Source organism: Salmo trutta, chromosome 17 (assembly GCF_901001165.1).
Source record: "Salmo trutta chromosome 17, fSalTru1.1, whole genome shotgun sequence".
In the NCBI taxonomy this organism is placed as follows: Eukaryota; Metazoa; Chordata; class Actinopteri; order Salmoniformes; family Salmonidae; genus Salmo; species Salmo trutta.
Window position 1 is genome coordinate 2,318,463 of NC_042973.1, and position 24,583 is coordinate 2,343,045.

Consider the following 24,583-nt stretch of genomic DNA (forward strand, 5'->3'; position numbering starts at 1 on the left):
AAACAGCCCCAACCTCCACTCTTACACTAGCCCAAACCAATGGCATTTACATTTACATTTACATTTAAGTCATTTAGCAGACGCTCTTATCCAGAGCAACTTACAAATTGGTGCATTCACCTTAAGATATCCAGTGGAACAACCACTTTACAATAGTGCATCTAAATCTTTCGGGGGGGGGGTTAGAAGGATTACTTTATCCTATCCCAGGTATTCCTTAAAGAGGTGGGGTTTCAGGTGTCTCCGGAAGGTGGTGATTGACTCCGCTGTCCTGGCGTCGTGAGGGAGCTTGTTCCACCATTGGGGTGCCAGAGCAGCGAACAGTTTTGACTGGGCTGAGCGGGAGCTGTGCTTCCTCAGAGGTAGGGAGGCGAGCAGGCCAGAGGTGGATGAACGCAGTGCTCTTGTTTGGGTGTAAGGCCTGATCAGAGCCTGAAGATACGGAGGTGCCGTTCCCCTCACAGCTCCGTAGGCAAGCAGCATGGACTTGTAGCGGATGCGAGCTTCAACTGGCAGCCAGTGGAGAGAGCGGAGGAGCGGGGTGACGTGAGAGAACTTGGGAAGGTTGAACACCAGACGGGCTGCGGCGTTCTGGATGAGTTGTAGGGGTTTAATGGCACAGGCAGGGAGCCCAGCCAACAGCGAGTTGCAGTAATCTAGACGGGAGATGACAAGTGCCTGGACTACGACCTGCGCCGCTTCCTGTGTGAGGCAGGGTCGTACTCTGCGAATGTTGTAGAGCATGAACCTACAGGATCGGGTCACCGCCTTGATGTTAGTGGAGAACGACAGGGTGTTGTCCAGGGTCACGCCAAGGTTCTTAGCACTCTGGGAGGAGGACACAAGGGAGTTGTCAACCGTGATGGCGAGATCATGGAACGGGCAGTCCTTCCCTGGGAGGAGGAACAGCTCCGTCTTGCCGAGGTTCAGCTTGAGGTGGTGAGCCGTCATCCACACTGATATGTCTGCCAGATATGCATGTACCAGATGCTCAGCAGGCTCTGCTCACACTTACTGGTCTGAGGCCAAACCACACAACCAACAACATTTGACACTTTATGGAACATAAAGCAAAGAGCAGGAACCTGGACTTCCTCAAAGAAATCGGAAATACAGACATTGTCGTCCTACAAGAAACCTGGTGTAGAGGAGACGGACCCAATGGTTGCCCTCTGGGTTACAGAGAACTGGTAGTCCCATCCACCAAACTACCAGGTGGGTGGTATAGAGGAGACGGACCCACTGGTTGTCCTCTAGGTTACAGAGAGCTGGTAGTCCCATCCACCACACTACCAGGTGGGTGGTATAGAGGAGACGGACCCACTGGTTGTCCTCTAGGTTACGGAGAGCTGGTAGTCCCATCCACCACACTACCAGGTGGCTGGTATAGAGGAGACGGACCCACTGGTTGCCCTCTAGGTTACGGAGAGCTGGTAGTCCCATCCACCACACTACCAGGTGGCTGGTATAGAGGAGACGGACCCACTGGTTGTCCTCTAGGTTACAGAGAGCTGGTAGTCCCATCCACCAAACTACCAGGTGTGAAACAGGGAAGAGACTCAGGGGGTATGCAAATCTGGTATAGAGCAGACCTAACTAACTCGTTATTAAATTAAATCAAAACAGGAACATTTTACATCTGGCTAGAAATTCAAAAGGAAATGATCTCAACAGAGAAAAATGTCCTCCTGTGTGCTACCTATATCCCCCCACTAGAATCCCCATACTTTAATGAGGACAGCTTCTCCATCCTACCTATATCCCCCCACTAGAATCCCCATACTTTAATGAAGACAGCTTCTCCATCCTACCTATATCCCCCCACTAGAATCCCCATTCTTTAATGAAGACAGCTTCTCCATCCTACCTATATCCCCCCACTAGAATCCCCATACTATAATGAAGACAGCTTCTCCATCCTACCTATATCCCCCCACTAGAATCCCCATACTTTAATGAAGACAGCTTCTCCATCCTACCTATATCCCCCCACTAGAATCCCCATACTTTAATGAAGACAGCTTCTCCATCCTACCTATATCCCCCCACTAGAATCCCCATACTTTAACGAAGACAGCTTCTCCATCCTACCTATATCCCCCCCACTAGAATCCCCATACTATAATGAAGACAGCTTCTCTATTCCTACCTATATCCCCCCACTATAATCCCCATACTTTAATGAAGACAGCTTCTCCATCCTACCTATATCCCCCCACTAGAATCCCCATACTTTAATGAAGACAGCTTCTCCATCCTACCTATATCCCCCCACTAGAATCCCCATACTATAATGAAGACAGCTTCTCCATCCTACCTATATCCCCCCACTAGAATCCCCATACTATAATGAAGACAGCTTCTCCATCCTACCTATATCCCCCCACTAGAATCCCCATACTTTAATGAAGACAGCTTCTCCATCCTACCTATATCCCCCCACTAGAATCCCCATACTATAATGAAGACAGCTTCTCCATCCTACCTATATCCCCCCACTAGAATCCCCATACTTTAATGAAGACAGCTTCTCCATCCTACCTATATCCCCCCACTAGAATCCCCATACTTTAATGAAGACAGCTTCTCCATCCTACCTATATCCCCCCACTAGAATCCCCATACTATAATGAAGACAGCTTCTCCATCCTACCTATATCCCCCTACTAGAATCCCCATACTTTAATGAAGACAGCTTCTCCATCCTGGAAGGAGAGATCAAGTCCAGGTCATGTACTAGTCTGTGCTGACCACCTTCAATACTTCAACTATTTGCACATTGTTAAAACACCGTACATAGCCAATAATGAGCTGCGCCACTCGGGAGCAAGACAAAGAGAGAGACATAAAAAGAGAGAGAGATAAAGAGATAGAAAATGAATAAATAATATGAGGCGAGAGAGAGTGAATCCACATCCCTTCTTCCTCCTGAAGGCCTCTGCCTCTAACAAGGAGAAATGTTTTCTTAGTCATTTATGACAGGAGGACCTCGGTTTGTTTGCACACACACACACACACACACACACGTCCCTCGCTACATGCACACAAGTTATTCACGATGGCATGGATTCTCGGTCTCTCTTATTTTCCCTCCCTCGCTCACTCTCTCACAGCCTGGTGAGCTGGGAGCACTCCGTTTGTTTGTGTATGTGTGTGTGTGTGTGTGTGTGTGTGTGTGTGTGTGTGTGTGTGTGTGTGTGTAGTGGGTCTTCTACTGCTGCTGCACATAAACCCTCAGGAAGATATTACTGCTGCAACCACTTCCACCACACTGCTAGTTAGTTAGTTAGTTAGTTAGTTAGTTAGTTAGTTAGTTAGTTAGTTATAGTTAGTTGTCTAGTTGCCTAGTTAGTTAGTTAGTTAGCTAGTTAGATATAGTTAGTTGGCTAGTTGGTTAGATAGTTATTTGGCTAGTTGGCTAGTTAGTTAGATAGTCATTTGGCTAGTTGCCTAGTTAGCTAGTTAGCTATAGTTATTTGTCTAGTTGGCTAGTTGTCTAGTTAGTTAGCTAGTTAGATATGGCTAGTTGTCAAGTTAGTTAGTTAGCTAGTTAGATGTCTAGTTGTCTAGTTAGTTAGTTAGCTAGTTAGATATGGCTAGTTGTCTAGTTAGCTAGTTAGATATGGCTAGTTGTCTAGTTAGTTAGCTAGTTAGATATGGCTAGTTGTCTAGTTAGCTATATCTAACTAGCTAACTAACTAACTAGACAACTAGGCAACTAGCCAAATGACTATCTAACTAACTAGACAACTAACTAACTAGCCAACTAGCCAAATAGCTATATCTAACTAGCTAACTAACTATTTGGCTAGTTAGTTAGTTGTCTAGTTAGTTAGATAGTCATTTGGCTAGTTGCCTAGTTAGTTAGTTAGCTAGTTAGCTATAGTTAGTTGCCTAGTTAGTTAGCTAGTTAGATATAGTTATTTGGCTAGTTGCCTAGTTGTCTAGTTAGTTAGCTAGTTAGATATGGCTAGTTGTCTAGTTAGTTAGCTAGTTAGTTAGCTAGTTAGTTAGCTAGTTATGTATCTAGCTAGCTAGCTAGCTAGCTAGTTAGTTAGTTAGTTAGTTAGTTAGTTAGTTAGTTAGTTAGTTAGTTAGCGATGGGGGGAAAATCAATACAGTTAAATATCACATTATTATTTTGGGGCGATATCAATATTTGACTCAAAGTATCAATTTGTAAAAAAATATATAAATAAATATTTAAATATATATATACAAATAAAAGTACACGGAGTATACAAAACATTAGGAACACCTTCTCTTTCCATGACATAGACTGACCAGGTGAATGCAGGTGAAAGGTATGATCGCTTATTGATGTGCCTTTGAACAGGGTATGGTAGTAGGTGGATCACATGACACCCTGTAGAGTCCACGCCCTGACGAATTGAAGCTGTTCTGAGGGCAAAGGGGGGGTGCAACTCAATATTAGGAAGGTGCGCCGAATGTTTGGTATAGTCAGGTGTGTATACATACATACATACATACATACATACATACATACATACATACATACATACATACATACATACATACATACATACATACATACATACATACATACATACATACAAAAGTATGTGGACAACCCTTCAAATGAGTGCATTTGGTTATTTCAGCCACATCCGTTGCAGTCAGGTCAATAAAATCAAGCACACAGCCATGCAATATCCATAGACAAACATTGGCAGGAGAATGGTCTTATGAAAAGCTCAGTGACTTTCTTTTTTTTGTGGTATCCAATTGGTAGTTACAGTCTTGTCTCGTCGCTGCAACTCCCGTACGGACTCGGGAGAGGCGAAGGTCGAGAGCCGTGCGTCCTCCGAAACACAACCCAACCAAGCCGCACTGCTTCTTGACACAATGCCCGCTTAACCCGGAAGCCAGCCGCACCAATGTGTCGGAGGAAACACCGTACACCTGGAGACCGTGTCAGCATGCACTGCACCCGGCCCGCCACAGGAGTCGCTCGAAGGCGATGTGACAAGGACATCCCTGCCGGCCAAACCGTCCCCTACCCCGGACAACGCTGGGCCAATTGTACACTGCCCCATGGGTCTCCCGGTTGCGGCCGACGGCGTCCGAGGAGCTCAGTGACTTTCAACGTGGCACCGTCATAGGATGCCACCTTTCCAACAAGTCAGTTCGGATACAGGTGTAAACAGTACAGTGAAATGGTTACTTGCATAGTGGAGTCTTTTGTCTAGACATTTAGCTAGCTAGCTAAACAAGGAACCATAAATTAATCCCAATTCATACTAACATGCAGGAATCTTCAGTTAGCTAAAGCTAACCAACTAGGTTCAATGTTATCTAGCTAACATTAGGATATAACTAGCAATGCAAATGGTTTTCTGACACACAAATAATATTACGACATTACACGTCACGTTAGCTAGCGAGCCAGACAGCTAACTTTAGCTAGCTAGATAACAGAAAATTACTTTCTGACAAAATTAGAAACGTATAATATCTGAAAATGTAGCTAGAATCTCTTACCCGTATACATGGATGAATGCTTCTCCCTCTCTGTCATGGATGCCATGGTTGCCCTCAGTTTGAAGATGTAATCCGGATACAAGTGTTTTATACAACAGCCTTCTCTTTTCGAATCTCTACACATATGGCGCATCATCTCTCTGCTTCAAAACTCCGTCAACTTCTTCCGTGACAACAACACTGTTGATCGCCGTTTCTTCTCCATCACTGTCATCAGAAGACTCTACAATGTCTGGTTCAATGAAAATGTTTTTATCTAAAAATCAGGGATTTCCTCATCCGTCTGATTCATTTTCATTATCAGAGAGAGTCAACATGAAAGTAGTCCATCATAACTTTTTCCCGCTCACCTTTGATCTTTGTCGATAGCGCCTGTTAACAATTCAGACCAATCTGAACTCTTCTCTCTCATGTCCAGCCCACTCATTATCTCAGCCAATCATGGCTAGCGGGAAAGTTCCTGTATTTTTCAGTGGCTAAACCAACTAGGCTCGTAATTTAACAATTTTATTCATATTTACAGATGGCTTACAAGTTTGTTATTAAGGCACATGAAAGTTCACATGTTCCAGAGGGCATTTCTGCCAAAAAAAAACAGCAAATGCCTCTCCTGTAAAGTAGTGACGTGTGACATACGCCTAGCTTCTTGAAACAAGTCACAAATATTTGTGGGAAGAACGTAGCGATTGTCCCATCTTTGAAGAATCCCTGTGCTATAAACCCTCTGTGCACTACAGTAGCTACTTGAGACGGATGAAACTCATAAACTGTAGTCACCTTATACGACATCTTCAACAGAAACACCTAAGTACTGTTGTATCTAACATTCCTTTGTTACAAGAAGTCCACACACACACACAAGTCCCAAACATAGAACTGCAGAGCCATTGTACGACTTTACACCCTGAAGGACAGGATATATAATTTATTTTACACGGCTAAAGCTTTTAAATGTTTCCTGAAAGAGCATGGTACCCAACCGGGCTGTGTGATAGGCTCTGACAGATGTTAGTGCTGCTGGGTAAATGTCACCATCTCACTGAAATCCACTTTCTGAATGTTCATTTACTGAACATGTTGTAACAATTGACTGACTTGAACTTAGATGGGGAAGAAGATCAGAGACATAAGAGGGTAATTGTAACATGCAGTTGAATATCATACTCACTCAGCATTGCAGTAAGAACCACAACTGTAAAAAGAGTTTCCAGCCGTCAAAAATATACTCTCTCTCCACTCACCCCCCCCCCCCCCCCCCCATCCTCAGCTCTGGCATCTTCCCCAATATTTGGAACCAAGAACTGATCACCCCAATCCACAAAAGTGGAGACAAATTTGACCCCAACAACTACCGTGTGATATGCGTCAACAGCAACCTTTGGAAAATTCTCTGCATTGTAATTAACAGCAGACTCGTACATTTCCTCAGCGAAAAAAGTTTGGCTTTTTACCAAATTACCGTACGACAGACCACATTTCACCCTGCACACCCTAATTGACAAACAAACAAACCAAAACAAAGGCAAAGTCTTCCCATGCTTGGCTCAATTTGGCTCGAGGGCCTGATATACAAATTGATGGAAAGAGGTGTTGGGAGAAAAACATATGACATTATAAAATCCATGTACACAAACAACAAGTGAGCGATTCAAATAGGCAAAAAAAACACACGGATTTCTATCCACAGGGCCGTGGGATGAGACAGGGATGCATCTTAAGCCCTCAACAACATATATGTCAACAAATTGGCGAGGGCACTAGAACAATCTGCAGCACCCGGCCTCACCCCACTAGTCAAATGTCTACTGTTTGCTGATGATCTGGTGCTTCTGTCCCCAACCAAGGAGGGTCTACAGCAGCACCTAGATCTTCTGCACAGATCATCATCTTCTGCACAGATTCTGTTAGACCTGGGCCCTGACAGACCTGGGCCCTGACAGACCTGGGCCCTGACAGACCTGGGCCCTGACAGACCTGGGCCCTGACAGACCTGGGCCCTGACAGTAAATCTCAGTAAGACCAAAATAATGGTGTTCCAACAAAGGTCCAGTTGCCAGGACCACAAATACAAATTCCATCTAGACACCGTTGCCCTAGAGCACACAAAAACTATACATACCTTGGCCTAAACATCAGCGCCACAGGTAACTTCCACAAAGCTGTGAACCATCTGAGAGACAAGGCAAGAAGGGCCTTCTATGCCATCAAAAGGAACATAATATTTTACATGCCAATTAGGATCTGTCTAAAAGTACTTGTTATAGAACTAAAAGTATCAGTTATAGAACTCATTGCTCTTTATGGTTGTGAGGTATGGGGTCCACTCACCAACCAAGAATTCACAAAATGGGACAAACACCAAAACACACTGAGAACGACCAGGGACTATAATGAATTTACACCAGGCTGAGAACAACCAGGTACTATAATGCTGATAACGACGAGGTACTATATATCAGCTGAGAACAACCAGGTACTATAATGCAGAGAACAACCAGGTACTATAATGCTGATAACGACAAGGTACTATAATGCTGAGAACAACCAGGTACTATATATCAGCTGAGAACGACCAGGTACTATATATCAGCTGAGAACAACCAGGTACTATAATGCTGATAACGACCAGGTACTATATACCAGCTGAGAACGACCAGGTACTATATACCAGCTGAGAACGACCAGGTACTATATATCAGCTGAGAACAACCAGGTACTATATATCAGCTGAGAACGACAAGGTACTATAATGCTGAGAACGACCAGGTACTATATATCAGCTGATAACAACCAGGTACTATAATGCTGATAACAACCAGGTACTATATATCAGCTGAGAACGACCAGGTACTATAATGCTGAGAACGACCAGGTACTATAATGCTGATAACAACCAGGTACTATATACCAGCTGAGAACAACCAGGTACTATAATGCTGAGAACGACCAGGTACTATATATCAGCTGAGAACAACCAGGTACTATATATCAGCTGAGAACAACCAGGTACTATATACCAGCTGAGAACAACCAGGTACTATATATCAGCTGAGAACGACCAGGTACTATAATGCTGATAACAACCAGGTACTATAATGCTGACAACGACCAGGTACTATATATCAGCTGAGAACAACCAGGTACTATATATCAGCTGAGAACGACCAGGTACTATAATGCTGAGAACAACCAGGTACTATAATGCTGACAACGACCAGGTACTATAATGCTGACAACGACCAGGTACTATATATCAGCTGAGAACAACCAGGTACTATATACCAGCTTAGAACAACCAGGTACTATAATGCTGAGAATGACCAGGTACTATATATCAGCTGAGAACGACCAGGTACTATATATCAGCTGAGAACAACCAGGTACTATAATGCTGATAACGACCAGGTACTATAATGCTAAGAACGACCAGGTACTATATATCAGCTGAGAACGACCAGGTACTATATATCAGCTGAGAACGACCAGGTACTATATATCAGCTGAGAACGACCAGGTACTATAATGCTGATAACGACCAGGTACTATAATGCTAAGAACAACCAGGTACTATATATCAGCTGAGAACGACCAGGTACTGTATATATCAGCTGAGAACGACCAGGTACTATATATCAGCTGAGAACGACCAGGTACTATAAATCAGCTGAGAACGACCAGATACTATATATCAGCTGAGAACAACCAGGTACTATATATCAGCTGAGAACGACCAGGTACTATATATCAGCTGAGAACGACCAGGTACTATAATGCTGATAACGACCAGGTACTATAATGCTGATAACGAACAGGTACTATAATGCTGATAACGACCAGGTACTATATATCAGCTGAGAACGACCAGGTACTATAATGCTGATAACGACCAGGTACTATAATGCTGAGAACGACCAGGTACTATAATGCTGAGAACGACCAGGTACTATATATCAGCTGAGAACAACCAGGTACTATATATCAGCTGAGAACGACCAGGTACTATAATGCTGAGAACAACCAGGTACTATATATCAGCTGAGAACAACCAGGTACTATATATCAGCTGAGAACGACCAGGTACTATATATCAGCTGAGAACGACCAGGTACTATAATGCTGATAACGACCAGGTACTATAATGCTGACAACGACCAGGTACTATAATGCTGATAACGACCAGGTACTATATATCAGCTGAGAACGACCAGGTACTATAATGCTGATAACGACCAGGTACTATAATGCTGAGAACGACCAGGTACTATATATCAGCTGAGAACAACCAGGTACTATATATCAGCTGAGAACGACCAGGTACTATAATGCTGAGAACAACCAGGTACTATATATCAGCTGAGAACAACCAGGTACTATATATCAGCTGAGAACGACCAGGTACTATATATCAGCTGAGAACGACCAGGTACTATAATGCTGATAACGACCAGGTACTATAATGCTGACAACGACCAGGTACTATAATGCTGATAACGACCAGGTACTATATATCAGCTGAGAACGACCAGGTACTATAATGCTGATAACGACCAGGTACTAAAATGCTGAGAACGACCAGGTACTATATATCAGCTGAGAACAACCAGGTACTATATATCAGCTGAGAATGACCAGGTACTATATATCAGCTGAGAACAACCAGGTACTATAATGCTGAGAACGACCAGGTACTATATATCAGCTGAGAACAACCAGGTACTATATATCAGCTGAGAACGACCAGGTACTATAATGCTGAGAACAACCAGGTACTATAATGCTGAGAACGACCAGGTACTATAATGCTGATAACAACCAGGTACTATAATGCTGATAACGACCAGGTACTATATATCAGCTGAGAACAACCAGGTACTATATATCAGCTGAGAACGACCAGGTACTATAATGCTGATAACGACCAGGTACTATAATGCTGAGAACGACCAGGTACTATATATCAGCTGAGAACGACCAGGTACTATAATGCTGAGAACAACTAGGTACTATATATCAGCTGAGAACGACCAGGTACTATATATCAGCTGAGAACAACCAGGTACTATATATCAGCTGAGAACGACCAGGTACTATAATGCTGAGAACAACCAGGTACTATATAACAGCTGAGAACAACCAGGTACTATATATCAGCTGAGAACGACCAGGTACTATATATCAGCTGAGAACGACCAGGTACTATAATGCTGATAATGACCAGGCACTATATATGAGCTGAGAACGACCAGGTACTATAATGCTGATAACGACCAGGTACTATAATGCTGATAATGACCAGGTACTACATATCAGCTGAGAACAACCAGGTACTATAATGCTGAGAACGACCAGGTACTATATACCAGCTGAGAACAACCAGGTACTATAATGCTGATAACGACCAGGTACTATATATCAGCTGATAACGTCCAGGTACTATAATGCTGATAACGACCAGGTACTATATACCAGCTGAGAACGACCAGGTACTATAATGCTGAGAACAACCAGGTACTATAATGCTGATAACGACCAGGTACTATAATGCTGATAACGACCAGGTACTATAATGCTGAGAACAACCAGGTACTATAATGCTGATAACGACCAGGTACTATAATGCTGATAACGACCAGGTACTATAATGCTGAGAACGACCAGGTACTATAATGCTGAGAACAACCAGGTACTATAATGCTCAGAACGACCAGGTACTATATGTCAGCTGAGAACGACCAGGTACTATAATGCTGAGAACGACCAGGTACTATAATGCTGACAACGACCAGGTACCATAATGCTGAGAACGACCAGGTACTAGAATGCTGATAACGTCCAGGTACTATATATCAGCTGAGAACAACCAGGTACTATAATGCTGAGAACGACCAGGTACTATATACCAGCTGAGAACGACCAGGTACTATATAACAGCTGAGAACGACCAGGTACTATAATGCTGATAACGTCCAGGTACTATATATCAGCTGATAACAACCAGGTACTATATATCAGCTGATAACAACCAGGTACTATATACCAGCTGAGAACGACCAGGTACTATAATGCTGATAACGACCAGGTACTATACATCAGCTGAGAACGACCAGGTACTATAATGCTGAGAATGACCAGGTACTATATATCAGCTGATAACAACCAGGTACTATATACCAGCTGAGAACAACCAGGTACTATAATGCTGATAACGACCAGGTACTATACATCAGCTGAGAACGACCAGGTACTATAATGCTGAGAATGACCAGGTACTATATATCAGCTGATAACAACCAGGTACTATATACCAGCTGAGAACAACCAGGTACTATAATGCTGATAACGACCAGGTACTATACATCAGCTGAGAACAACCAGGTACTATAATGCTCAGAACGACCAGGTACTATATATCAGCTGAGAACGACCAGGTACTATAATGCTGATAACGACCAGGTACTATAATGCTGACAACGACCAGGTACTATAATGCTGATAACGACCAGGTACTATATATCAGCTGAGAACGACCAGGTACTATAATGCTGATAACGACCAGGTACTATAATGCTGAGAACGACCAGGTACTATATATCAGCTGAGAACAACCAGGTACTATATATCAGCTGAGAACGACCAGGTACTATAATGCTGAGAACAACCAGGTACTATATATCAGCTGAGAACAACCAGGTACTATATATCAGCTGAGAACGACCAGGTACTATATATCAGCTGAGAACGACCAGGTACTATAATGCTGAGAACAACCAGGTACTATAATGCTGAGAACAACCAGGTACTCTATATCAGCTGAGATCGACCAGGTACTATATATCAGCTGAGAACGACCAGGTACTATATATCAGCTGAGAACGACCAGGTACTATAATGCTGAGAACAACCAGGTACTATATATCAGCTGAGAACAACCAGGTACTATATATCAGCTGAGAACGACCAGGTACTATAATGCTGATAACGACCAGGTACTATAATGCTGAGAACGACCAGGTACTATATATCAGCTGAGAACGACCAGGTACTATATATCAGCTGAGAACGACCAGGTACTATATATCAGCTGAGAACGACCAGGTACTATAATGCTGAGAACAACCAGGTACTATATATCAGCTGAGAACAACAAGGTACTATATATCAGCTGAGAACAACCAGGTACTATATATCAGCTGAGAACGACCAGGTACTATAATGCTGAGAACAACCAGCTACTATATATCAGCTGAGAACAACCAGGTACTATATATCAGCTGAGAACGACCAGGTACTATAATGCTGAGAACAACCAGGTACTATATATCAGCTGAGAACAACCAGGTACTATATATCAGCTGAGAACGACCAGGAACTATAATGCTGATAACGACCAGGTACTATAATGCTGACAACGACCAGGTACTATAATGCTGATAACGACCAGGTACTATATATCAACTGAGAACGACCAGGTACTATAATGCTGATAACGACCAGGTACTATAATGCTGATAACGACCAGGTACTATACATCAGCTGAGAACGACCAGGTACTATAATGCTGAGAATGACCAGGTACTATATATCAGCTGATAACAACCAGGTACTATATACCAGCTGAGAACAACCAGGTACTACAATGCTGATAACGACCAGGTACTATACATCAGCTGAGAACGACCAGGTACTATAATGCTGAGAATGACCAGGTACTATATATCAGCTGAGAACGACCAGGTACTATAATGCTGATAACGACCAGGTACTATAATGCTGACAACAACCAGGTACTATAATGCTGATAACGACCAGGTACTATAATGCTGAGAACGACCAGGTACTATATATCAGCTGAGAACAACCAGGTACTATATATCAGCTGAGAACGACCAGGTACTATAATGCTGAGAACAACCAGGTACTATATATCAGCTGAGAATAACCAGGTACTATATATCAGCTGAGAACGACCAGGTACTATATATCAGCTGAGAACGACCAGGTACTATAATGCTGATAACGACCAGGTACTATAATGCTGACAACGACCAGGTACTATAATGCTGAGAACGACCAGGTACTATATACCAGCTGAGAACGACCAGGTACTATAATGCTGATAACGACCAGGTACTATATATCAGCTGATAACGTCCAGGTACTATAATGCTGATAACGACCAGGTACTATATACCAGCTGAGAACGACCAGGTACTATATATCAGCTGAGAACAACCAGGTACTATTTATCAGCTGAGAACGACCAGGTACTATAATGCTGATAACGACCAGGTACTATATATCAGCTGAGAACGACCAGGTACTATATATCAGCTGAGAACGACCAGGTACTATATATCAGCTGAGAACGACCAGGTACTATATATCAGCTGAGAACGACCAGGTACTATAATGCTGATAACGACCAGGTACTATATATCAGCTGATAACGACCAGGTACTATAATGCTGATAACGACCAGGTACTATATATCAGCTGAGAACGACCAGGTACTATATATCAGCTGAGAACGACCAGGTACTATATATCAGCTGAGAACGACCAGGTACTATATATCAGCTGAGAACGACCAGGTACTATAATGCTGATAACGACCAGGTACTATATATCAGCTGATAACGACCAGGTACTATAATGCTGATAACGACCAGGTACTATATATCAGCTGATAACAACCAGGTACTATAATGCTGATAACAACCAGGTACTATAATGCTGATAACGACCAGGTACTATATACCAGCTGAGAACATCCAGGTACTATATATCAGCTGAGAACGACCAGGTACTATAATGCTGAGAACGACCAGGTACTATATATCAGCTGAGAATGACCAGGTACTATAATGCTGATAACGACCAGGTACTATAATGCTGATAACAACCAGGTACTATATATCAGCTGAGAACGACCAGGTACTATATACCAGCTGAGAACGACCAGGTACTATATATCAGTGAGGGTTTTCAGTTACACTGTTGATGGGAACGCAACAGGCAATATTTCTGGACATCATTACAACTGGTTCTAACAGAAAAATCTGTTGTTTTGCAACTTCCTGTCACATGATTTCTTCTGCTCATCCAGCAGGTCTAGAATGGCTATGGAAGACCAGGACGTAGTAGGTGAGAGAGAGAGATATGATACGGATAGATACTCACTCAGTCATCAGCCAGACACCATGGACATCGCCATCCTCATCCTGATTGACCATACTCTTTATATCCTCTAGGGCTTGGTCCATGGTCCCTGGCTAAACAGAAAATAAACAAAAAAAAAACGCATGGTTAAAGATTATTCCACCGTAAATGGGACAATTATTAGATGTAGAAGCACAAATGGTATCAATGTTTCGTAATAAGAACAAAAGGTTTTGCTGTGTTTTCTCTGGAGTCCAGCAGTATCACTGCCCCTGCACATTGACTCTGTACCGTAACACCCTGTATATAGCCTCCACATTGACTCTGTACCGTAACACCCTGTATATAGCCTCCACATTGACTCTGTACCAGTACCCCCTGTATATAGCCTCCACATTGACTCTGTACCGTAACACCCTGTATATAGCCTCCACTTTGACTCTGTACCGTAACACCCTGTATATAGCCTCCACATTGACTCTGTACCGGTACCCCCTGTATATAGCCTCCACATTGACTCTGTACCGGTACCCCCTGTATATAGCCTCCACATTGTACCGGTACCCCCTGTATATAGCCTCCACATTGACTCTGTACCGGTAACCCTGTATATAGCCTCCACATTGACTCTGTACCGTAATACCCTGTATATTGACTCTGTACCGGTACCCCTGTATATAGCCTCCACATTGACTCTGTACCGTAATACCCTGTATATTGACTCTGTACCGTAATACCCTGTATATAGCCTCCACATTGTTATTTTACTGCTGCTCTTTAACTTTTTGTTACTGTTATTTTTTACTCATTACTTATTTTTTCTTAAAACTGCATTGCTGGTTAAGGGGCTTGTAAGTCAGCATTTTACTGTAAGGTCTACTACACCTGTTGTATTCAGCATTTCACTGTAAGGTCTACTACACCTGTTGTATTCAGCATTTCACTGTGAGGTCTACTACACCTGTTGTATTCAGCATTTCACTGTAAGGTCTACTACACCTGTTGTATTCAGCATTTCACTGTAAGGTCTACACCTGTTGTATTCAGCATTTCACTGTAAAGTCTACAGCTGTTGTATTCAGCATTTCACTGTAAGGTCTACTACACCTGTTGTATTCAGCATTTCACTGTGAGGTCTACAGCTGTTGTATTCAGCATTTCACTGTAAGGTCTACTACACCTGTTGTATTCAGCATTTCACTGTAAAGTCTACAGCTGTTGTATTCAGCATTTCACTGTAAGGTCTACTACACCTGTTGTATTCAGCATTTCACTGTGAGGTCTACTACACCTGTTGTATTCAGCATTTCACTGTGAGGTCTACACCTGTTGTATTCAGCATTTCACTGTGAGGTCTACACCTGTTGTATTCAGCATTTCACTGTAAGGTCAACTACACCTGTTGTATTCAGCATTTCACTGTGAGGTCTACACCTGTTGTATTCAGCATTTCACTGTAAGGTCAACTACACCTGTTGTATTCAGCATTTCACTGTGAGGTCTACACCTGTTGTATTCAGCATTTCACTGTGAGGTCTACTACACCTGTTGTATTCAGCATTTCACTGTGAGGTCTACTACACCTGTTGTATTCAGCATTTCACTGTGAGGTCTACACCTGTTGTTTTCAGCATTTCACTGTGAGGTCTACTACACCTGTTGTATTCAGCATTTCACTGTAAGGTCTACTACACCTGTTGTATTCAGCATTTCACTGTAAGGTCTACTACACCTGTTGTATTCAGCATTTCACTGTAAGGTCTACTACACCTGTTGTATTCAGCATTTCACTGTAAGGTCTACTACACCTGTTGTATTCAGCATTTCACTGTAAGGTCTACTACACCTGTTGTATTCAGCGTTTCACTGTAAGGTCTACACCTGTTGTATTCAGCATTTCACTGTGAGGTCTACTACACCTGTTGTATTCAGCATTTCACTGTAAGGTCTACTACACCTGTTGTATTCAGCATTTCACTGTGAGGTCTACACCTGTTGTATTCAGCATTTCACTGTGAGGTCTACTACACCTGTTGTATTCAGCATTTCACTGTAAGGTCTACTACACCTGTTGTATTCAGCGTTTCACTGTAAGGTCTACTACACCTGTTGTATTCAGCATTTCACTGTGAGGTCTACTACACCTGTTGTATTCAGCATTTCACTGTGAGGTCTACTACACCTGTTGTATTCAGCATTTCACTGTAAGGTCTACACCTGTTGTATTCAGCATTTCACTGTGAGGTCTACTACACCTGTTGTATTCAGCATTTCACTGTAAGGTCTACTACACCTGTTGTATTCAGCATTTCACTGTGAGGTCTACACCTGTTGTATTCAGCATTTCACTGTGAGGTCTACTACACCTGTTGTATTCAGCGTTTCACTGTAAGGTCTACTACACCTGTTGTATTCAGCATTTCACTGTAAGGTCTACTACACCTCTTGTATTCAGCATTTCACTGTAAGGTCTACTACACCTGTTGTATTCAGCGTTTCACTGTAAGGTCTACTACACCTGTTGTATTCAGCATTTCACTGTGAGGTCTACTACACCTGTTGTATTCAGCATTTCACTGTAAGGTCTACTACACCTGTTGTTTTCAGCATTTCACTGTGAGGTCTACTACACCTGTTGTATTCAGCATTTCACTGTAAGGTCTACTACACCTGTTGTATTCAGCATTTCACTGTGAGGTCTACTACACCTGTTGTATTCAGCATTTCACTGTGAGGTCTACACCTGTTGTATTCAGCATTTCACTGTGAGGTCTACTACACCTGTTGTATTCAGCATTTCACTGTAAGGTCTACTACACCTGTTGTATTCAGCATTTCACTGTAAGGTCTACTACACCTGTTGTATTCAGCATTTCACTGTAAGGTCTACTACACCTGTTGTATTCAGCATTTCACTGTGAGGTCTACTACACCTGTTGTATTCAGCATTTCACTGTGAGGTCTACTACACCTGTTGTATTCAGCATTTCACTGTGAGGTCTACTACACCTGTTGTATTCAGCATTTCACTGTGAGGTCTACTACACCTGTTGTATTCAGCATTTCACTGTGAGGTCTACTACACCTGTTGTATTCAGCATTTCACTGTAAGGTCTACTACACCTGTTGTATTCAGCATTTCACTGTGAGGTCTACTACACCTGTTGTATTCAGCATTTCACTGTAAGGTCTACTACACCTGTTGTATTCAGCATTTCACTGTGAGGTCTACTACACCTGTTGTATTCAGCATTTCACTGTAAGGTCTACTACACCTGTTGTATTCAGCATTTCACTGTAAGGTCTACTACACCTGTTGTATTCAGCATTTCACTGTAAGGTCTACTACACCTGTTGTATTCAGCATTTCACTGTAAGGTCTACTACACCTGTTGTATTCAGCATTTCACTGTAAGGTCTACTACACCTGTTGTATTCAGCATTTCACTGTAAGGTCTACTACACCTGTTGTATTCAGCATTTCACTGTAAGGTCTACTACACCTGTTGTATTCAGCGTTTCACTGTAAGGTCTACACCTGTTGTATTCAGCATTTCACTGTGAGGTCTACTACACCTGTTGTATTCAGCATTTCACTGTAAGGTCTACTACACCTGTTGTATTCAGCATTTCACTGTGAGGTCTACACCTGTTGTATTCAGCATTTCACTGTAAGGTCTACTACACCTGTTGTATTCAGCATTCACTGTAAGGTCTACTACACCTGTTGTATTCAGCATTTCACTGTAGGTCTACTACACCTGTTGTATTCAGCATTTCACTGTGAGGTCTACTACACCTGTTGTATTCAGCATTTCACTGTAAGGTCTAATACACCTGTTGTATTCAGCATTTCACTGTAAGGTCTAATACACCTGTTGTATTCAGCATTTCACTGTAAGGTCTACTACACCTGTTGTATTCAGCATTTCACTGTAAGGTCTACTACACCTGTTGTATTCAGCATTTCACTGTGAGGTCTACTACACCTGTTGTATTCAGCATTTCACTGTAAGGTCTAATACACCTGTTGTATTCAGCATTTCACTGTGAGGTCTACTACACCTGTTGTATTCAGCATTTCACTGTAAGGTCTACTACACCTGTTGTATTCAGCATTTCACTGTAAGGTCTACTACACCTGTTGTATTCAGCATTTCACTGTAAGGTCTACTACACCTGTTGTATTCAGCATTTCACTGTAAGGTCTACTACACCTGTTGTATTCAGCATTTCACTGTGAGGTCTACTACACCTGTTGTATTCAGCATTTCACTGTAAGGTCTAATACACCTGTTGTATTCAGCATTTCACTGTGAGGTCTACTACACCTGTTGTATTCAGCATTTCACTGTAAGGTCTACTACACCTGTTGTATTCAGCATTTCACTGTAAGGTCTACTACACCTGTTGTATTCAGCATTTCACTGTGAGGTCTACTACACCTGTTGTATTCAGCATTTCACTGTGAGGTCTACTACACCTGTTGTATTCAGCATTTCACTGTGAGGTCTACTACACCTGTTGTATTCAGCATTTCACTGTGAGGTCTACTACACCTGTTGTATTCAGCATGAGACAAATAGCATTTGATTTTATTTGATTTAGTCCTGTCCAGCCCTGGCCTCAGCAGGTGATAACATTTGGCAGTAAACAACAACAATAAACACACACAATGTTTCCACGTGGGCTCCTGAATGGCACAGCGGTCCAAGGCACTACATCTCAGTGCTAGAGGCGTCACTACAAACTCTGGTTCGATTCCAAGCTGTATCACAACCGGCTGTGATTGGGAGTTCCATAGGGCGGCGCACAATTGGCCCAGTGTCGTCCGGGTTAGGGTTTGGCCGGGGTAGGCTGTCATTGTAAATAAGAATTTGTTCTCAACTGATTTGCCCAGTTAAATAAAAGGTCAAATAAATAAGATCTGAGATGAATGGTGTTCATGCCAACATCCCCAATGGCACCCTATTCCCTATATATAGTTCTGACTTAGAATATGTGGACAACTACAAATACCTAGGTTTCTGATTAGACTGCAAACTCTCCTTCCAGACTCATATTAAACATCTCCAATCCAAAGTTAAATCTAGAATCGGCTTCCTATTTCGCAACAAAGCATCCTTCACTCATGCTGCCAAACATACCCTCGTAAAACTGACCATCCTACCGATCCTCGACTTCGGCGATGTCATCTATAAAATAGCCTCCAACACTCTACTCAGCAAATTTGATGCAGTCTATCACAGTGCCATCCGTTTTGTCACCAAAGCCCCATATACTACCCACCACTGCGACCTGTACGCTCTAGTTGGCTGGCCCTCGCTTCATTTTGCACTTTCTTCCACTACAAATCTACCATTCCAGTGTTTTACTTGCTATACTTTATTTACTTCGCCACCATGGCCTTTTTTGCCTTTATCTCCCTTATCTCACCTCATTTGCTCACATTGTATATAGACTTATTTTTCTACTGTATTATTGACTGTATGTTTGTTTTACTCCATGTGTAACTCTGTGTTGTTGAATGTGTCGAACTGCTTTGCTTTATCTTGGCCAGGTCGCAATTGTAAATGAGAACTTGTTCTCAACTTGCCTACCTGGTTAAATAAAGGTGAAATAAATTAAAAATAAAATAAATATAGTGCACTACTTTTGACCCAGGACCGATAGAGCACTGATCTAAAGTAGTGCACTAATAGTGATGCTATTTGGGACACGTACGTTTTATAACAGCTCAGATGAATGTGATTAGTTTAGGAGTGTCTGACTGGCCTGGCAGCTAATGAAGCACTGGTATATTTACTGTAGGTGTGGACACATGGAGCCGGGTAAATCTGTTCACATTGTCTTGAGACAAGTTACATTTCATGAATCTGTGCAGTGGAACCATGGACATGTTCCACATAAATTGGATTAATTGAATTTACTAAAACATACTATTGTTTTAACTAAAATTATTTTTAAGGACAATACTAATTTGGAACCGTTCTGATTCAGTATGTACTATATATAATTACTGTAAGGATGATTTGCATGTAACAACACGGCACTGTGCACAGATAGGCTTCCGGTTTGTTCTATAATGATGCCCGTGTTCAAGTCATTATAAACGCCTACCCTCAAGACGAAGAACCGCTTCAGTTTAAACTGGTCCAGTGTTGAGGTCCATCGATTCCCTTGAGCCTCAGCATCAATTGTAAGGCCAACAGGGCCTTTCTCCTCTGTCCCTGGGTGTCCACTGTCCAGGGCTTGGAGGTCTGTCTGTTCTAAAGCAGGGGGCTGATGGGAGGTATGAGTGGGGTCCAGGTGAGAGGATGAGAACCATGATTCTGGTTCTACCAGATCCACAGGCTTCAATGTGACTGTTTTATCCTCAGACATGGTGATGTTCTGTGTATGACCTGAACAAAATAACATAACAGTCCACAATTATTAGCACCTTTGATAAAGATGAGCAAAAAAATACAGTATAAAATAAATAAAAAATACTGTATAAAATAAAAAAAATACTGTATAAAATAAATAAAAAATACTGAACTATATTGTATGGACATTTTTTTGGGGGGGGGGAGGTTATAAAAATATATTTGTATATATATCTGAAAAAGATAGGGGTTAAATGTATTGGCACCCCTGTTTTCAATACCTCACCTTGCGAGGATAATAATGTTTTATGAGATTGGAGAACATGTCGGAAGGGATCGGACGCGAGCTATATCTGACACTAGCTCCGTATATCTGACACTAGCTATATCTGACGCTGGCTATATCTGACACTGGCTATATCTGACACTAGCTATATCTGACACTAGCTATATCTGACACTAGCTATTTCTGACACTAGCTATATCAGCCCCCATAGAGTTCTGGCCAAAAGTAGTGCACTGTTAGGAATAGGGTATGACTTAGGACATGCTAATTATCTTACACAAATGTAAGCTACATTGGTTGTCATGTTTGACAGTTTTAAATCACTGATTAAACAACTTGTGTTGTCTTCCTGGATTCAATCCACATTTACTGTGCATCCGTCAAGTAGACTACACATACTACGATTCGGGTCTTGATTCATCAAAAGTAGGCTATTTGCACTTTTGGGCAGGAAGTATTTCAGAGAAGAGAAAAAAACAAAGTATTTTCACAAAGAACAGAGCTATTCAATCTACATTACGCACCAAGCAATCTGACGTTACGCTGTTTATTGAAATAATATCGAGATAAAACTCCTTACTTACAAACATATTCGGATAGTATAATTAGCAGTAGGAAGCTATACTTACTAGTAGTTCGTGGACGTGAGTGTAAGATGCGCAACGGCAGCAGGTGTTGTCGTTTCCTTGTTCCTTATGTTATTATAATGGGCGGACCGCGGAAACGCACACGGAAACAAGTGTTTGTTCACTTTGACAGGTAGCTCTGATCCTGGTCGGTCCGTTCACTGGACTAGGAGCTGTAGTAGCATAAAATAATAAATGAACTAGTTTTACCTAAACATAATGATGTCTTTATGCAAATGCCTTGTCTGATTTGTTTAAAGGAGGATGCTGTAGCTTAGGCTATGTAGGCCAACTTGGCCACAGTCAGCTATATTTGATATCAATTCAATGTAATTCAATTACATTTCTATTTGAAAATGTGTCACATTTAGTGCGTATTCCAACCCCATACATTGTGGTTGCAGGGGCCTAGCCTATAGCTCCTCACACCACAATAAACATGTCAGAATGTTTTATCTAAATAGATCAAGCCAGGCTACAAATAGGCCTACAGTCTATGAAATATGTCCATAGTGAATGACATACAATATCATTTCCTAGGCTCTATTTGATTTTCCAAATGTAACCCTGTTAGGCGTTGTGTACTGTATGGTATTACACATGGATGGAGATTAGGTTTTAGGATAGATACCAGGGATGTTAATGAAAAGAAGAAATAGGTTTTTGCTTTGGCTATTCCCCCTCTCCCTTCTCCGATTTATGTTCCCATTCTGATGTGTTTGTGCCTAAAATACCACTCATTTTATTTCACCGTATTTGACATTGAGAGATAGACAGTAATCTATCAAACAATTTGATGAGTGGGTGGTCTGTAGGGATCTACAGGATTGTCGCAGAGTGATTTTGAACCTCTCTCCTACAAAGTATTGAATAGGCCTAGCATCGTCAAGTGTTGAAGCATCATTCATCCATTCGGGCTAATCGTTACTGACATGCCGTGAGACTAAGGCCACTAATTCCTCTTTCTCTAATTCTTTGAAGACTCTATTCATTCTGTAAAAAAAAAAAAAAAAAGCCTTGAAGTTTAAAAACACAAATGTAGTTGTAATCCTGAAGAACCACCAAAAGCCGTGTTGACAAGCAGCCGTTGTTTAAAAGGCTGTCTGTCCTGCGGAGGATCTCGTTTAGCTACTCCCACACACTACGTTTCCTGTTACAATAAAGTCTTTAGTGTTTCAACTACAGCCGTAAGACCAGGAACTAACCATTGGATTGATGTCATTGCCTCGCATTCATCTCTGTACTGTTTTTTGTTTGTTTGTTACGTGTTAATAATATCATTTTATTTACAGATAAAATAAAGTATTTAGTGTTAACTACAGTACAGTACAGTACAGTACAGTACAGTACAGTACAGTACAGTACAGTACAGTACAGTACAGTACAGTACAGTATAGCAGAATGGGAGGGATATGTAACCTGAAAATGAGCTGCTATTGGTAGAGAGGTTTAGAACTCTTTGTTATTGGTCTATTAACTCCAACCACCCGGTAATGTCACCAGGCAATCCAAAACTCCACCCATGCAAAACCTGCGTGTTAAAAAGTCCTAGACTGGATTTACACACGGCAACCATTACATTTCACAGTCACAGTGTTCAGTTCTTCAGCTATTGTATAATATGATACAAAACACAGGGGAAAAACAGAATTTTGACTGCACTGTGCACTCTGGAAGTTTTGTAAAAACTTTTTTTTAAGGACAATATAGAAAAGCCAATGGGTGTGATAATGTTTTACCCCTTACATTTCAGAGCCTTTAAAAAATATATACTTTATTTGGGTTGGTTTGCCACCCACAGATTTGGAAAATGGGGTAGGTACCGGTCAAGCCAATTATACAATCCACTGCCAAATAGTAATCACCCACTGCCCAGCAATGGGCTAAACAAGTCTTACAAATCTTCATGGGAATAAAAGTGTATACCTCATATGGTTCTAGGCAGGGGTGGAAAAATGGTGGAAAAATGGTGGAATAATAACCCAATTGTCATCCTTGAGTAAAAGTAAAGATACCTTAATTAAAAAATGACTCCAGTAAAATACTACTTGAGTAAAAGTCTAAAAGTATTTGAAAAATTTGTCCTCCAGATCAGGGAGGACCAGGGATGTTCTCTGTTTAGTGAGTCCTCCAGATCAGAGGCAGTAGAGATGACCAGGGATGTTCTCTGTTTAGTGAGTCCTCCAGATCAGAGGCAGTAGGGATGACCAGGGATGTTCTCTGTTTAGTGAGTCCTCCAGATCAGAGGCAGTAGTGATGACCAGTGATGTTCTCTGTTTAGTGAGTCCTCCAGATCAGAGGCAGTAGGGATGACCAGGGATGTTCTCTGTTTAGTGAGTCCTCCAGATCAGAGGCAGTAGGGATGACCAGGAATGTTCTCTGTTTAGTGAGTCCTCCAGATCAGATGCAGTAGGGATGACCAGGGATGTTCTCTGTTTAGTGAGTCCTCCAGATCAGAGGCAGTAGGGATGACCAGGGATGTTCTCTGTTAAGTGAGTCCTCCAGATCAGAGGCGGTAGGGATGACCAGGGATGTTCTCTGTTTAGTGAGTCCTCCAGATCAGAGGCAGTAGGGATGACCAGGGATGTTCTCTGTTTAGTGAGTCCTCCAGATCAGAGGCAGTAGGGATGACCAGGGATGTT

At 42.0% G+C, this 24,583-nt stretch overlaps 1 protein-coding gene across 1 annotated transcript in view; it reads right to left on the bottom strand.

The window, feature by feature from the left end:
• Positions 1 to 22,061, bottom strand: part of tprg1 (tumor protein p63 regulated 1) — an 83,012-nt gene extending 60,951 nt beyond the window's left edge. The window contains exons 1-3 of the mRNA XM_029695386.1: positions 21,945 to 22,061; positions 20,782 to 21,065; positions 14,683 to 14,774 (exon numbers count right to left, since the gene is read on the bottom strand). Coding sequence (XP_029551246.1) covers positions 14,683 to 14,774; positions 20,782 to 21,045 — 356 coding nt within the window. The 5' untranslated portion in view covers positions 21,046 to 21,065; positions 21,945 to 22,061. The remainder of the gene's footprint in view (positions 1 to 14,682; positions 14,775 to 20,781; positions 21,066 to 21,944) is intronic.
• Between the last annotated feature and the right edge of the window lie 2,522 nt (positions 22,062 to 24,583).